Source organism: Centroberyx affinis, unplaced genomic scaffold (assembly GCF_046629955.1).
Source record: "Centroberyx affinis isolate AG114_WGS23_722 - 3 ecotype Tasmania unplaced genomic scaffold, CSIRO-AGI_Caff_v1 ptg001131l_1, whole genome shotgun sequence".
NCBI lineage: Eukaryota > Metazoa > Chordata > Actinopteri > Beryciformes > Berycidae > Centroberyx > Centroberyx affinis.
Genome location: NW_027279670.1, coordinates 783,486 through 800,458, shown reverse-complemented (window position 1 = coordinate 800,458; position 16,973 = coordinate 783,486). Strand labels below are relative to the sequence as shown.

Here is a 16,973-nt window from a genome sequence, read left to right as displayed (position 1 = left end):
CATCTCGCATCATCTCTTACTGCACGCTCTCTCACACTCGCTGTAAGCACCAGCCAGCCAGCCAGCCAGCCAGGCCCGTTCAGAGCAGGGGAGCCCAGCCGTCTCATCGCCCAAGATGGATGTACTGATGAAGGGGTTCTCCATGGCCAAGGAGGGGGTGGTGGCCGCCGCAGAAAAGACCAAGGCCGGCGTGGAGGAGGCCGCAGCTAAGACCAAGGAAGGGGTGATGTATGTAGGTACGTACCACATCATGTCTGCGTAGCTGGGAGGAACACTGAGCTGCAGTAAAAAAAAAAAAAAAAAAAAAAAAAAAAAAAGAAGCAGCCTAGAAAGCTGAGACATTTGGGGGAGTTGCACACGTTTGTGGTATATGTGTGTGTGTGTGCGTGTGTGCATGACCGTGAGGTGGGGTCCCATGGGTGTCCCGGTCTGGGACAGCTGTGAGAAGTGTGAGAGGAACAGAGGGAGAAGGAGGAGGAAGGAGGAGATGGGGAGGAAGGAGGGGTTGGAGTGCTGGCAATACTGCTGCAGGACTGGTGCAGGGCAGAGGGTGGGGGTTGGAGGAGGAGGGGGGAGGGGGAGGGGGGGGTGATGGGCAGAAAGAGAGAAGGATAGGTAGATGGGGATTAGGTGGAGAAAGGGATGGAGAGGAGTGCCGTCGGCCACCAGGAAGGGAACCGGTGACTGACGGGATCGAATCGTCCTGTCACTGTCGGCCCCTGAATGGAACGGAACGAAAAAGAATAAAATGGAGGAGAAAGTGAGAGAGAGAGAAAGAGGAGGGGAGGGGGAAGTGACACTGCAGGGTCCCGTGATGGCACTGCCTCAAGCTGTTGTCACCAGACCTATTTGTCCCGCTCAGTGTGAGAGGCTTGTGTGCACAGCGCTGGACTAGATGCAGTAGTGGAGGGTAAATCCACCACAACTCAGTTTAACCACCTTTTCAGCCTGACATGAATCTTTATGAGGTAGAATCATAGTGTACATCAAAGCAAGTGCTATCAAACTGATGTAAGTTACGTGAGGTTAGCAGCTTTTAAGTGAAAAAAAACCCCATAAATGAATACTTTTCTGAGAGCATCGTTGATTTTTTGGTGGTTGTTCGCCTTAAGATGTTACTGTAGTCTAGCCCACCTTTTTTCTATGTGCTTGTAACTGAGTGCGTCACATCTCAAGGTTACCCCGAGTGCCGGGCCATGGGAGAGAGGGAGGTTGGTTTTTGGGGGGGGTGGGGTGGGGGGGCGTAAGGGGGGGCGGGAGGGGGGCTGGGTGGCCAGAGAGGAAGCTGGCAGTGTCTGCAGTGTGCGTCTGGCTCCGTCCCTCCGCCGGATTCACACCCAAGACTGACCGCTGCAAAAGCAGCTGATGTGTAAAATAATAATAATGCAAAAAAAAAAAAATGCGATGGCATGCGTGTATGTGTGTGTGAGAGTCAATGTGACGGGTGGGGGGTGGGGGGGGGGGGGCTAGACAGGGCAAGGATCAGTTGAGCACTGCAGCAGTTTGCTCTCCACACAACCCCCTCCCTCATCCCTGGCCCTGCGTGTGTATGCTTATGTGTGTGTATGTGTGTGTGTGTGTGTGCATATGTGTGTGTGCGTATGTGTGTGTGCGTATGTGTGTGTGCGTATGTGTGTGTCGTGCCAGCAGCAGGATTTGCCGGCCAGTGCGTGATGCTTTGATGACTAACCACCTTCCTCCCCCATAGCTCTCTGAATGCCCCCCCACCCCACCCCCCCACTCCTCACACCCGAGGGAAAGATGGAAGGAAGGATGGAGGGATGGAGAGAGAGAGAGAGAGAGAGAGAAAGGATAGGAAGGTTGATAGGAGGCAGCCACAGGCAAACAGAGGAAGGAAACGGTCCTACTTAAAAGGAAGAATAGGTAAATCAGAGAGGGAGAGAGACAGAGAGGGGAGGGAGGGGACGCAGATCACAGGAAGAAGAGCAGAAGAGGAAGAAATGAGAATGAGAGAAGCAGGTGGATGGATAGAGAGAAAAGGGCAGAGGAAAACAGAGAGAAGGAGAAGGAGGGGATGTGATCGCTGAAGTGAGGAGGGTCGATGGCCCTGAACAACTACTGTATCTGCCCACAGCAGAGTGCATACATCAGCAAGAACATGTGTGTGTGTAGGCTACACATGTGTGTGTGTGTGTGTGTGTGTGTGTGTGTGTGTGTGTGTGTGTCGATCCTCAGCACCAAGGGCTGCACAACCATTTTACATGTATCCTGAATATGGATTCACCTCTACCTTACCATATTACTGAATACTTCCTCAAAACTCCGCAAAAGATGATTTTTCCGCCCCAAAATACATCAAATGTACATGAAAAAAAAGAATTTGAACACTGATTTCCCCACATTGGCATCATGAGGGAAACATCTGAGCTTTCTGCATCTCAGTCTGACTGCTGAGCCACAAATAGCCCCCTAAAAAATGATAAAACCATATTTTTGCGAGTTTAATACATTATTTCAACCATTCCTTGCTCTTGCATCTGTCTCCAGTCAACGCTACCATGCGATGTCGCTTCGTTTGATCATTTACTTCTCAAAGCAAGGCACAAGTTATCTTTTAAGCTTCTAAGTTATCCTTTGACAGATGCAGTGTGCATGAAGGTGACAGATCACCACACACACACACACACATGCACGCACACATACAGATATTCAGGCTTAGGGGGCTCCCTCCGTTGGCTGAGAGAAAGAAGCTGTGTCATCGCAGTGTATGTGCATGTGTGTGTGTACGTGTGTGTTTGAGAGAGCGAGTCGGGCTGTACTGCAGTACTGCTCAGTACTCAGGCACGTGGCTCATGTACCACAGGGAGCGTGCAGAGAGATGGAGGGAAGCAGGAGAGAGAGAGTGAGAGAGAGAGAGAGAGAGAGAGAGAGAGAGAGAGAGAAAGGAAGGGTAGGGAAAAAAGAGGAGAGAGAAGGGTGGGGGTGGAGGGGGGTTAGGTGGTGGTGGATGCAGGCTACTGTATGTGGCAGTATCTGCATTTGTGGAAACAGTATGCAACGACTCCCATTGATGTCTGTATGCAAAGGCTGTGCAGTAATATGACTGATGTTATTCTGCTGATTTTTAAGCTGGATTTGCTTTAGAATTATCCTTCCGCCCCTCCATCCTTCCTTCCTTGCTTCCTTAATTTCTACCTTCCTTCCTTCTTTCCTTCCACTCTAAAGAGTAGAGCTCCCCCCCTCCTCTCTCTCTCTCTCTCTCTCTCTCTCTCTCTCTCCTCTCGCTCTCTCTATCCCTCACTCTGGCAGATTACATAACTACCATTTAATCTGCTTGGGATCATACTGTAATGAGCACAAGGGTGGGGAGGAGAGGGGGATACACAGAGGTAGTGTTGCTGTAGGGAAAAAAGGCAGGAAAGAATTTGTTTTCCCATAAAAAAATGTTTTGAGAAAACATAAAATAGTCAGCATGGGAAGTCAACATTATTCACATGGGGCCTTAAACACCAACCCCTTTGTTTTAGAGCGCTTCACAAGGTCGAAAGAAAAAGGTAACAGAAAAAGAAACGATGTAGACGAGAGACACAGACGCAGACAAAAACGACCGAACACATTTCCAAAAAGCAGGTGAAGCACATCAATCGCACTGAAAGGCCTTGGAGTAAAAGTGGGTCTTAAAATCCATTTTTAGAAATGGCAATGGATACTGCTGACCAACATTTTCAGGAAGGCTGTTTCACAGTCTAGGGGCCGCAATATCATAAGAGTGATCAGAAGAATACAGAAAAAGTATATTTTTATCTTAGTTATTTTATCTATATATCTAGCTATGTTTCCTCCCTTTGTCATCCATTTTTCAAAATACCATCTCAATGAAAATGTTTATTTATTACAGGGACCATTTTACTTCCTCACCCATAAACAGCACTAAATATACTGCATCTATGACCTTGGCAGCTGATGATGTGCAAACCGCTGGATAATGTAATAACATGATGTAATAAAATGTCCCTCTAAATGGGTCAAAAATGTGATGAAACCTCTTAATATCATAAATTACATCACATTACTACAGTGATGTGATAATAATTGTAACATCTTTAACTGATGATATAATAATAATACTGACTATTAATGTAACAAATCAATTTATTACATTCTTCTCAGTTTGTCTTAGTCATTACATTATCAGTCAATAATATTATTGCATCATCAGTTAAAAATATGTTACACCCCTTTTGAAGTAATAAACGTCAGTTAATGTAATAATGTAATGCACATTACATTACATTAACTATATTACATATACTATATAACTATATTATATTACATTTATTACATATTCAACCCATTTAAAGGGTCAGTTTATTACATTTTGATGAGTTACTGCATTATCCAGCATTTGTTACATTATCAGTTTTTCATATTTTGTGTATTTCAAATATAGATTTTGACTGAAGTTTTTCTCAGGTGATATTGCTTCTTTGTCTAAGAGTTATCAGTGGAATGGAGTAAGGATAGCGAGATTAGAGCTGAGTAGGACAGGACTGAAACCTCACTGACCTCATCACAACCTCATTACAAACCTCAGTCTATATGTATGAATGCGATTCTGATCTCCCTCTCTTCCTCAGGCAATAAGACAAAGGAGGGAGTCGTGTCAGGAGTAAACACAGGTAAGACAAACTGCATTTATGAGTGTATGTGTGTGTGTGTGTGTGTGTTCCAGTCTTTCTGCTAACCCTCTTCCTCTATGTGCCCCCAGTGGCCAACAGGACCAACGAGCAGGCCAACATTGTTGGCGACACAGCGGTTGCTGGGGCCAACGACGTGTCACAGGCAACCGTGGAGGGGGTTGAGAACGTCGCCGCGTCGACCGGGTTGATCAACCAGGTCAGTCACCATGGTAGCATTGGATCACCAGTGGTTTCCGCAGGTTTTAGTGGTTTCACACCAGTAGTGATGTAATGAGGATAGGGACAATAACATTCAGCCACAACACGCAGGTTTAAACCCTCCATGATCGCAAGCATCCACCCTGCTGAAGTGAATCCCCACTAGTAACTCTGACCTCTGACCTCCCTGTGGAGGAGGAAAACAAAGAGAATTTCTCCTTCAGGGATCACAAAAGTATCACAAAAAAAGAACTAGGAAATAGAATTACCAAAACTCAAAGAAACTTGGAGTGGTGAGAGCAAGGAGCCACCCAAATCAGAACAATCTTTTTAGATGCTCAACACTGGAGCGTATTTCAGTCGGGGTCCGTGTGCAGCACCATCGAAAGGTCTGATCATGGCTGATGTCCTGCTCTAAAAAGGTCAGACAATCCATTGTCAGAGGGACATAGTTGTGACGAGACCAGCAAGTTCAAAGGTTACAGTCTGCCCCAGGTAGTGGGCTGATGTTGAATGGCGTAGTTTAGGCAGCAGGGCCTGTGGTCAGCCACTAGAGAGAGCTCTTTCCCCATATAAAACACATTCTCAATGGGGAAAAAACATCTCACTTTCACTCTTTCTTCCCTTGAATAAGTGATACATTTGTACAATGCTGAATGCTAAATTGATCCACAACACTTTGATATTTATACTTTTATTTATAAAGATATATTTTCATACATTTATCTATTATAGATAAATTGCCCATTGCAAGCATAACCCGATTATTACGTATTTGCACTGTATTTGTAACTATATATTTTGTTGTTTTTAACCAGGGTTCAAATTATACTGTAGTTTTTGTTTAATTTGGTGGCACGCACAAACAATTTCATATTGACATCCCTCCTGTGGCCTTCTTATAATTTGAACCCTGTTGTCAGACCTCTTTGTGCAGTATGTTAGATGCTCTTACATCTAACGTTGGTGTTGTGTTTGGTGCACTGCTTTCTATTATAGTTCCAAATTTTGTGTGTTGTTGATTTTGTTATAGTATTGTGTTTCTGTGTGTGACTGTGCACTGCTGTGTTGTGTTGTTCTGTGCTGTGTTGCTGTTCTTTTGCTAATCTGTACTTGTTTATGTTGTTTGTGTCTCCTCTGTGTTGCCCTGGTAGGAGGAGCCTGTATACGAGGTGCCTATTGGACAGGACTGTGTGGGGGCATAGGTTATAGGTCATCATGTGTGGGGGCGGGTGGGGGCCAAGGAGTGATAAAGAGGGGACACCCTGCATGCTACTGCCTATTGTAGCTAACGGCCCACACCAAACTAAGTGAGCGTCAAGACGGGAAAGGAGAAATTCAAGCCACTTATTAAAAATGTATGCAGTCCTGCACTATAAGGGGCTTCGGATAAGAGCTTCCATCAAATGACATAGATTGTACAACAGTAGCACATCCCACAGTATCTCTGAGAGCAATTCAGGTGTTATTAATGTGAGTTCTTACTCTGGATACTGCAGGCACTTTCCTCTGACCCCTCAGATGCTCACTCACTTGTGTGGTTTTAGACTATAGTGATACTAAACCTCTCCCAGGTCCATTTCTAACCATACTACCGTCTAGCTTAAGTGATATGACAAGCTCTCAGCCACATCTCTAGCACAGTAGAAAAGCTATTGAATATCCTCATGGCATGCACTGAAATAGCTTAGCTTCTACGCAACGTTCAGCCAGAATATAAGGGAAGGCTTTGCACACAGAGCCTGGTAGGTGAAGGTCATAATTTATCAAACATGCTGTAACCCTCAAACACTCAAGAACCCTAGTGCATGGTGTTTGTAGCCTTACCGCCTTGGTAGATCAGAGCTGGAGGGAGGGGGGAGCTAGTGGAAGGTGGCCTTGATGCTTGAGCCCCCCACCCCCCCTCGTCCTCCTATCGCCTCATCCTGTCATCTCAGCTCTGACATCACCTCCACCTCTTTCTCATCTCTAATGTATCCTACTCTCTCTTTCTCTATTCCTACAGGGAGAATATGGAGGAATGGAGCAGGGAGGCGAAGGAGGAGAGGTGAGGACACGGCTAGAGAGCTGGTACTGGAATCAAAGCGGACTGCAAAAAATCTCCTTCTTAACGAGTCATTTAGTCTATTATTGAGTCCTAAAAATCCTAATTTTCTTAAAACAAGTGAAAAAAAATTAAACTTGATTCTACCAAATGCTTGAAACAAGTTGATTTGCATTGGTAACGAGTTAATTTCTCTCACCCAATTGGCAGATTCTTTTACCTTTTTTTTAAGAAAATTAGGATTTTAGGACCCAATAATTGACTAAATGACTTGTTAAGATGGAGATTTTTTTTGCAGTGTGTCTAAGCAATTAGCTTGCAGTTCAGTCAGATCAAACTCTATGTGATAGTATTGGCTGAGGAAAGCAATTCATTACCGTATAATCTTGAAACATATTAATATGAATTTACATTTTTCTTTGTTTTTTCTTTCTTTCCTTCCTTCCTTCCTTCCTTCCTTCCTACCAGGGGTATTAGTCGCTGTCGGGACCTCTCCTCCCGTCCTCTCCGATGGTCCCTCGCTCCCCCTCGCCTCGCTGTACCAGACTCCAGATGTTCGACATATTTTTTTGTGACTTTATGGGAACCAAATCAACTGAAACAGACTCTTGCAGATTGCCCCCTCCCACTCCCACCCACTCCCCAGCCCTCCTACCCCAACCACCCCCCACCCCCCTGCCCCGTCACTCCCTGATGCCCTCCTGTTAACCCCCCCCAGCAGTCCTCTGCCACCTGTAATGCCCCCTTTACCCAACCCCGACCTCTCACCCCCCACCAAACGCCCTGTTTTTCTGCAGCCTGTAGCTTTTCTTCCACCGCCCGTCTTCCCTCACCCGATCCCTGTGTTAGTGTTGTCATGATATTAACCCCGGTGTTGTTGTCACCCCATACCTACCCCCTATAGGGAGACCTGCTCGCACGCACACACACACACACACACACACACAACCAAACAGAGACACACTTCCATACGCAATACACTCTCGCACCCGCCCTGAGAGACACACACACATACACGCGCATACATAAATGCTAGCAAAGGCACACACACACACACACACACACACACGGGGCAGATGAGTGGCAATTGTAGTCATTGTTTAGAGGAATTTAGTTTATTAGAGTATCTGGGTGTGTGAATAAATACTGCAACAACAAATGATCGGGTCTCTGCAGGATGACGGACAGCAAGAGTGAAATAGGCAACTCCCCATGTGACTGAGACGGGGTATGAGAAGGTGTGAGCAACTTTATGTGTGTGTGTGTGTGTGTGTTGTGTGTGTGCATGTGAGCTTCTATGTGTGTGTGCGTGTGCATGCGTAACCGCTGACGTGTAAAATAAGGACGGCGCTCCAGAGGCTTCTGCAGGGAATCATGCGATGGAGAGAGATGATGACCATTCTGTTTTGTGTGTGTGTGTGTGATAGTTAGTTAGCTACAGTAGACTGCATGAACAGACCCGTAGAGTGACTTGTGGTGTGTTGTAACCGTAGAGTAGCGGCTGTCCTATATAGCTTTGTATTGGCTTAGCGTGTGTTTTGTCTCGACATTTAGAAACAGGGTTATTATCGTCAGCCAGAAAGCAATACATTACGCTCATTCTCTCGGCCTGAGTCGGGTGCATTGGATGCGAGAGACAACGAGGGCAGATGTTCCACGAGTTGTTCCTTAAATCTTAAAAGCAGAAGCAATACGGCACATACTGTACAGCTCAAACTCGGCAGTGTGAGGTGGGATTTAATCTGGCCTGGGTTTAGTCCGGGTTTAGAGTCATTAGAAGTGGGAGGATGAACGACCGTGTGAGAAACAAGGCCGATGATAATCAGGTCCCTCGTTGTGTTGGTTCACTTGTTGTTATACTGTAGGCTGACTTGCTTTTTAGTCTTTGTGAAACTGGTTTGCATGCGTAGAGAGAAACAAGCAATATGGACGTCAGCCAGTCAGTTATTCAGATGTCTGTGGTGAATAAAGACAGTCAGTCAGGGAGTCAGAGAGTCAGCCAATAGGGAGGTTACACTACGTTGAATCCTGGGATATGTAGTTTTTAATGGTACGGTTCATTTCACACTAACTGGTCCCACTCTGAACCCTGGCTGTTCTGAAGCTCCCACCCATCAACTGTCTCAGCCAATCAGAGGATTCAGTTATCCTGTCACTCACTGTGCCCCGCCCCTCACTGCTTGCGGTAACTCTATAGCTCGTCTGCCCGGCATCGGTGTGTGTGCGTGTGTCTGTATGTATGCACTGTATGTGTGTGTGTGTGTGTTAACATAGAACAGGTCCAGCCAGCAAAGTGTGTGTGTTTGTGTCTGGAACAGGTCTGTGTGTTTTTACTTTGAGGCCAATGGAAACTGATGACTGCATGTTGCCTTATCAAGCAATCTGACATTCACATTCACACGAACACGCACACACGCACACACGTACATATACACACTCACACTGACACACACACACACACACACACACACATACACAACACACAAATCTCACTTCACTCACCTACACGAACACAAATTCAGACACAATTACGCACCATGTTTAAGTTGGCATCAAAGCAGACTCGCTGATTTTATAAACAGTACCAGTGAAATTAAAATGGTTTTGTTGAAATCCAACTGCTGTGTCAAGAGTTTATTTATTCAGTTGTCTTATTAGACCTTGGGGTGGAAAGTTGGGTGTTCATAATGCAGAGAGAAAGAAACTCTGCAAACTCTGCACCAAGTCAAATAGAAGAATTCATCACATACAGATGTCCCACCACTGATTTACCTATGTATTAACAGACAGATCTGTTGGACTAATGGCCTACAAGACAGAGATATGTGGAGTGCTGAGAACGTCATCACATTATCTTATTATACTAACAGCATTATACTATACATTATTATACAGCATTAAACTATTACACTAGCATTTCTCTGGAGAAAAAAAGCTTTCAACAGGTGAGTGAGTGCAGCTGACACACTGGCTTCAGGATACCTGTGATCAAGTACTCTCATTATCTCTCACTCTCTCTCTCACACACACACACACACACACGCACACATACAACTAGGTTGGATCGTTGTGTGTAATTACATTTAATAACCCTGCCAGGGAGCATTTTACCAGTCTCATGCCACCTTACTCCTCATGCAAAAGGCCAGACAGATACTCTGATCTGTGCCAAAATCAGGTTGTTAAACTGAGGCTGGTGCTAGCGGGCACAATGAAGAGGAGCCACACCAGGGTGGAGCACATAGCCAACACCCCATAGGAACTGTCAAACAAACACACACACACACACACTAAAAGTGAAAGGGTGTTGTCCCACACAAGAACATGTACTATTAATACATGACTTGTCCCTTTGTGTTTGCTGACAGCATGGATGTTTTCAGTGTGACTCACATTGTCCTACAAAATTAGGATTTTAGTTAGGATGCTACTGCTGGTATTTCCTTTTTCAAGCTTCCATACCCAGATATTCACAATGTTGTGATCTGTGTGTGTGTGTGTGTGTGTGTGTGTGTGTGTGTGTGTGTGTTTTTTTTTGCCGCCCCAAGCTTTGATCTATGCAGACAGGGGTGTGTGTGGTGGTGGGCTGGCCTCTGCCACCTTCATATAACATTCCCGCCACACACACACCCTCACATTTTCTCACAACCACTACTACACATTCTCACCTCAGCAAGGTATCAACAGAGGATACAACACACCGCAGAGATGTCAGATCCAATGGAAAACTTTGGAGGTATAATCAAGAAAGGAGTTGGCATCGTTATCGAGGCGGGTGAGATATTCACAATTCTCTGCTTTGTTAAAGTGAATATATAGATACTTACAGTAAGTCTCTATCCATCACTCCTATGCATCTCCTTTATACATTTCAAATACATGATATGACTACAAATGAACTATAAATGAATTGGTGTAGACCGTACTGAAGGAGAACATGCTGTTAAGATTCAGAGACATTAAAATGATCACTAATCCAAGGTGCACTGAACTCACTGCAGCATTTCTGGCCATTGAACTGATTGAACAGGAAGTGCATATACAGACTTTTGGGCAGACTTTTAACCTGCTTAATACATTTTCCTTGACAAAAAAAGCTTATATTGCCTGCCTTATTTCAGAATTGGACTTGAATATGTACAATTATTATTTTTCTCCTAAAACTATACGGACTACAGGAGTTGAATATGCTAACTTTTAGTTACCACAAAAAGCTTACCTTTGAAAATTGATTATCATGAATGACTTTCAAGAACATATATAAAAAAAAAAGAAGAGAAAAAGTGATTATCAATGAACTCTGTTTGCTTTTAGTTTAAAACCATTCATTGCATTGAAGCTAAGAATTAAAAAGTATGTCTACTCCTCATGCCGGGTTAGTTCCCCTTCCACACAGAATCTAGTTTGAGAAAAACTCCACATCTGTATTGGGTCTCTGCTTTGGCAGCTCACCTTTAATTTTACATTTGTGTATTACTATTTTATTGTTGGTATATTCAGCACTATTGCACACAGAGCAATCTGCCTGAATAGATATGTGATGATGCCTTTGTGTCTCCCAGCTGGAGCAAACGACCAGCTAAGCAAGGTGATGGGGGAAGAAAAGAAGGAAGAGGATAAAGGTGATTTTTTTTTTTTGTTCATCATCTCAATTTTCCCATTTTATTTGTGAGGCACACTTTACCGACCACCATCATGACTCTTTCCCATCTAAATTCATAGCATGGATTATAGTAAATATGTTATATGAAAACAAGGTATTTTGCAGAAAACATAAACAACCCCTTTTCTTAAAATATAGATGTGATAGTTTTATTTTTATTGGCAGTTGTTCATCTTGTGTTGACCACTGACTCGAGTTCATAGTGTAGCTGTTTTTTCCATTTCTCACCACATCATTGTGTGTGTGTGTGTGTGTGTTTCCTCTCATAGGCTTCTTTGGCGAGATCACTGACACAGTCAAGACAGCCATAGCTGAAAAGGCAGCTGAAGACGCAGCTGGCAAAGCAATAGGCGGGATCACAAAGTTGTTCAGTTCCTAATCCTGATTCTCATCTGAACGCCTATCCCATGCAAAGCCCTGAGTGGAGGTTTTGTTCACCGTTGTACATTAAAACACCTGTGTGATGTTGTTATTGTATGAAAATAAACCATGAAACCATTTATCAGTCTTCATGTTGAATAGTCACACACTGTAATCATTTTGTTGACATTTTATTGGTTTTCAACAAAAAAAACTAAGGTAATAGAATTTTTTTTTTTGCCCCCCCAAGTAATTTCCATGTAAGGACTTGGATGGTTAGAAGGAGAAAATTAAACAGGAGAATGGCTGTCACAGTCATTGTTTGATAAGGAAGCAGGAGAAAGGTGATCAATAGCAGGAGGGTGGGGGAGAGCGTGTGGGTGAACGTGGGCTGTGATTGGCCGTTTATGTGAAGGTGAGCCCCGCCTCGTTGTAGACTTTGAAGACCTTCTCGATGGCGTTGACATAGGCGGCCGTCCGCAGGTCCAGGCCCAGGTTGTACTTGCTGGCTGTGCGCATGATTTGCTGCAAGGCAGAAGAGAATGCAAACAACAGTCAAACCACTGGAAAAACAGTTTGCCGTTTCATTCTATAAAACCTTTGTTCAACCAGACAAACCACATTTAGATTCACTTTGACAAAGAAAGAACAAAAGTACAGAACATTACACTGCACTACCTGAGCATTTACAGCCTTTCTGGAGTGCAATTCCTATGTCTCATCTCAGTTTACAATGGTACATGCACACAAAAACAGCAGTGTGACTGGAGGCGAGGGCTGGGTTTAATGTTAGTCTGTGTTATTATGAGTCATCCACCTCAGATTCACCTGCTCACTAAAACAAGTCTGACCGTCTTATCCATGCTCACTCACCCGGGCAGATCTCTCCATGGTGTAGGCCAACCCAGAGTGGACAATGTCCTTCTCAGAGGCTCCCTGCATAGAACAAAGATCAATATTGTTGTGCCACTTCACTGTTCATAGAGAATGCAAAGGTTTACCCAGCATCTGTGTCAGACCTTTTTTTTGTAAATAATTCTTTGTGTTCGTTTTAACCTGCTTGGAATGCCGGATGGGCAGGGTTTACTGCATTGGGACACTAAGTGACAGGTAGTGTTAGGTGAGCTTATATATATGTTTTTATATATTATATATAAAAACACCACATGACCCACATCTGGTGTGTGTGTGTGTGTGTGTGTGTGTGTGTGTGTGTCTGTGAGGTTAAATATTCTCCCATATCCTCCTGAGACCCAGGGGAAAAAAAGTTTCTGAATTTTGATTTTCTTAATATATCTTAAGTGTTTGGAGTAATAAAAACAAGTTACAACAGATACAAAAATATATCTATATCTATATCTATATGTATATATATATATATATATATATATATATATATAGATATAGATATAGATATATTATATATATATATACATAAAAAAGGTAAATGTTTCACTTTTTCTAATTCTCTCCAGGAGAAGTCATCGAATTTCATGCAGAAAAAAAATAATTTAGGAGGTTTTCACTGCTGTTAAACACAGAAACGAGGGTTAAAGAAACAAGGTCAAAAAAATGAAATGGCTGGATCTCAGGAGGATATAGAAATGTAATCATCCCCCCCGATGTGTTGTCAACAGATATGATCAAGAGGATGTGGCCTGATGTTAATAGCTGGATAAATTATCCAATTAAGGAGGCACTAGTCAGGCTCACTGAGCAGGAACTTATTGACATAGATGAGGACACAGTGAAATACTGTCTCTCAAATTTGCCATGGCAGATCAGTCACACTGGTATTGATTATATAGTGATTGGTGGAATCGTGGAATGTGCACAGGATTCCAGGTGTGTATGTTAATTAAGCTAAATTCAGAAACATGAATTCAGCTACTCAAATAGTTATTTACAAGTCTATTCTAATGAAAGTATCAGCTTGGTAAATAGGATGATTAATAAATATAACTAGTGAACTATGGACTCAGATGAATCAATCAAAGTACTCCAGGTTCATGACACAGCTTAACACCTTTTGCATTTCTCTGTAGGAAAAGGCACACCAAATTTCCTAGTTCAAAATTGTTGGACAACCTGTGTTGCCAAGGTTGTCCAACATGTGATCCAGGTAGCAGATATTGTTCTGAGTGACTCCTCCTTACTTCCTCTCAAGTAAGGAGGAGTCCGTCAGAATGGCGGCGAGGTAAGAGAACAGGAGATAACGGTAAGAAAGTGCAATTAAAAACAGTTGATACAAAACAATATAGTGACAGAAGAGGAGAGTAAAAAGGAGGAGAGGAGAAAGTGGGAGATAACGCTTAGCAAGTTGGAAGAGTTGTAACAAAACTCTACAAGTGACAGTAGCGGCAAGCAGAAAAGAAGTGATTGGAGAAGAAGAGGAGAAAGAAGAGAGGTGGCTCGACAGACCCCTCCCATGAACCAAACAGGGTTCTGTCAGAGGGCGAGAAAATTAAAGGTCCCATATGGTGTAAAAAAGGATGCCTCTTTGATTATAAGGGAGTTGGATGTTGTCACGACCTGGCTCTGGAGCCATGACAAAAGAGAGGGGGACGCAGGCTGAAAGCCAATAACATGAGTAATTTATTTAAATAAAGTATATAACAGAAAACACAAGCGAAACTAAGGATACGATGAGGTGTGGTTGTCAGTAAAGTCAGTGGTGAGGGTGCGGGTGTGCATGTGTGCAATGTGTGATATAAAGAAGAGATGTTGGATGGCTGCAAACAAAACAACAACGCGCGATCGAGGCAGAAAGGAAAGAGAGAACTCTCAGCCAGAGAGGCGGGGTCTTATAGCATGGGAGCACCGGGCCCAGGTGCTTCCAACTAAAGCGATCAGCACTCTGCCCTCCAGGTACCTGCTGCATTATAGAAATAGGTGACATAGAATGTTAAAACAAGCCAGGGGACCGTCACAGATGTGCTATCTAAACATGGTGAAAGTATCAAAATCCAGAATCAATCCAGAAAAGCAAGCCTCTAAACGAGCCGTTTGGACTTCCATAACTTTGTGGCATCACAAAGGTTCGCTCATTATAATTTTTGTAAGAAATAATAGACTAACAAAGTGGTTTTTTTTAAAGCAGTTGAGTGGTTGTCATTGTTTATTACCGGAGAGTTTTCCCTGCCTCTCGCTGTCAGCTGCCAGCTCTGTGGTGTCACACGCTTCTTGAAATGGTTAGCCAATCAGCCAACAGAGGGGTCATTAATATTAATGAGTCTTTAACACAGTGACAGAAACAGCCTGTTCTTGGTAAGACTCAGAGAGACGCTGGAAAATGAACGTGTCAAAATGGATTGAGAGTGTTTTTGGTACATGACACCACACACACAGCTTTTAATGGACCTCAAAACATAGAATAAAACACTGGAAAGTGTGGAATATGGGACCTTTAAATGTGAAATGCACTTTTAATACTGGCAGACACTGTGCAAACCTAAACTTGAAACTGAAAATGCAAACTGGGCTTTTGCATTTGAATTTGTGTCATGATTTTTGCACACATCACTGAAAATGAAATTATTTCCATTTTAATTTTCATATTGACTGGATTATGCTTCCATATTTCATACCCACATACTCACAGGGTATTCATGTGTATTCAGAGAGAAAGAAACTCTGTGTGTGTGTATGTGTGTGTGTCTTTGCGTATTTGCCGCCCCAAGCTTTGATCTATGCAGATAGGGGTGTGTGTGAGGTGGTGGGCTGGTTTCTACCACCTTCATATATGTAACATTCCCATACATACACACTCACATTTTCTCACAACCACTACTACACATTCTCCCCTCAGCAAGGTATCAACATCGCGGAGATGGACATGTTGGAAAAAAAAATCAGGAAAGGAGTTGACACTGTTATCAGCCAGGCGGGTGAGATATTCACAATTCTCAGCTTTGTTAAAGTGAATGAATAGATACTTAAGTCTTTATCCATCACTCCTAGGTTAAAGTCATGAATGACTTTCAAGAACATTTAAAATTATTCATTGCAGTGTAGGTGAGCTTTGCTGCTACAAAACTAAGAATTAAAAAGTATGTCTACTCCTCATGCTGGGTTAGTTCCCCTTCCACACAGAATCTAGTATGAGAAAAACTCCACATCTGTACTGGGTCTCTGCTTTGGCAGCTCACCATTAATTTTACATTTGTGTATTACTATTTTATTGTTGGTATATTCAGCACTATTGCACACAGAGCAATCTGCCTGAATGGATATGTGATGATGCCTTTGTGTCTCCCAGCTGATGCAGCAAAAGACCAGATAAACAAGGTGGCGGGGGGAGAATTGAAGGAAGAGGATAAAGGTGATCTATTTGTTTTGTTCATCACATAAAGTCACTTGATTGATGATTTGGTGGTTTGGTCTGTGTTCAGGTGTTCAGATGTATAATAGGTGCTATGCGTCCAGGAATGTAGCAGAGGCTGAACCACCTCAATTTTAAATTTTCCCATTTTATTTGTGGGGCACATTTTACCGCCCTCCAACATGACTCTTTCCCATCTAAATTCATAGCATGGATTATAGTAAGTATGAGACTGTATGTTTTTTTTACAGAAAACATAAAATAACCCTTTTCCGATGTGATCGTTTTATTTTTATTGACATTTGTTCATCTTGTGTTGACCACTGACTCAAGTTCATAGTGTATCTGCTTTTCCATTTCCCACCACGTGTGTGTGTGTGTGTGTGTGTGTGTGTTCTCTAGGCCTTGGTGGCATGCTCTCTCATGCAGTGGGGAAAGCAGCGGCTGGAGTGACAGCTGACAAAGCACTAGACCGGGTCAAAACATTTTGGAAATCCTTGTTCTGATTCTCATCTGAACACCTATCCCATGCGAAGCACCCTACCCCCCCCCCCCCCCCCCCCACCCTGAATGAAGGTTCTGTTCACTGTTGTACAGTAAAATACCTGTATGATGATGTTATTGTATGAAAATAAACCATGAAACCATTTATCAAACTTCATGTTGATGAATAACCACAGGCTGTTGAATCGTTTTGTTGACATGTTATAGGTTTTCAACTAAAAA

The 16,973-nt window shown here is 43.2% G+C and overlaps 1 protein-coding gene and 1 long non-coding RNA gene across 2 annotated transcripts; both read left to right on the top strand.

Moving 5' to 3' along the window:
* Positions 1-115: 115 nt before the first annotated feature.
* On the top strand, positions 116-7,464 carry sncgb (synuclein, gamma b (breast cancer-specific protein 1)). The gene is made up of 5 exons (XM_071524013.1): positions 116-236; positions 4,599-4,640; positions 4,730-4,857; positions 6,865-6,906; positions 7,372-7,464. The coding sequence occupies exons 1-5, from the start codon at positions 116-118 to the stop codon at positions 7,378-7,380; spliced, it is 342 nt and encodes a 113-aa protein (XP_071380114.1). The 3' UTR covers positions 7,381-7,464.
* Positions 7,465-10,519: 3,055 nt separating this feature from the next.
* Positions 10,520-12,087, top strand: LOC139647992 (uncharacterized). Its single transcript, XR_011695555.1, has 3 exons — positions 10,520-10,678; positions 11,466-11,525; positions 11,836-12,087. It is a non-coding gene; the product is annotated as an uncharacterized lncRNA (long non-coding RNA).
* Positions 12,088-16,973: the final 4,886 nt, after the last annotated feature.

Bases quoted from the DNA above. Each gene is read 5' to 3' on its own strand.
- sncgb (XM_071524013.1), top strand. From the start codon at position 116: ATGGATGTACTGATGAAGGGGTTCTCCATGGCCAAGGAGGGGGTGGTG. The intron at 237-4,598 runs GTACGTACCACA...TCTCTTCCTCAG, and splicing joins GGAAGGGGTGATGTATGTAG to GCAATAAGACAAAGGAGGGA. The intron at 4,641-4,729 runs GTAAGACAAACT...ATGTGCCCCCAG, and splicing joins CGTGTCAGGAGTAAACACAG to TGGCCAACAGGACCAACGAG.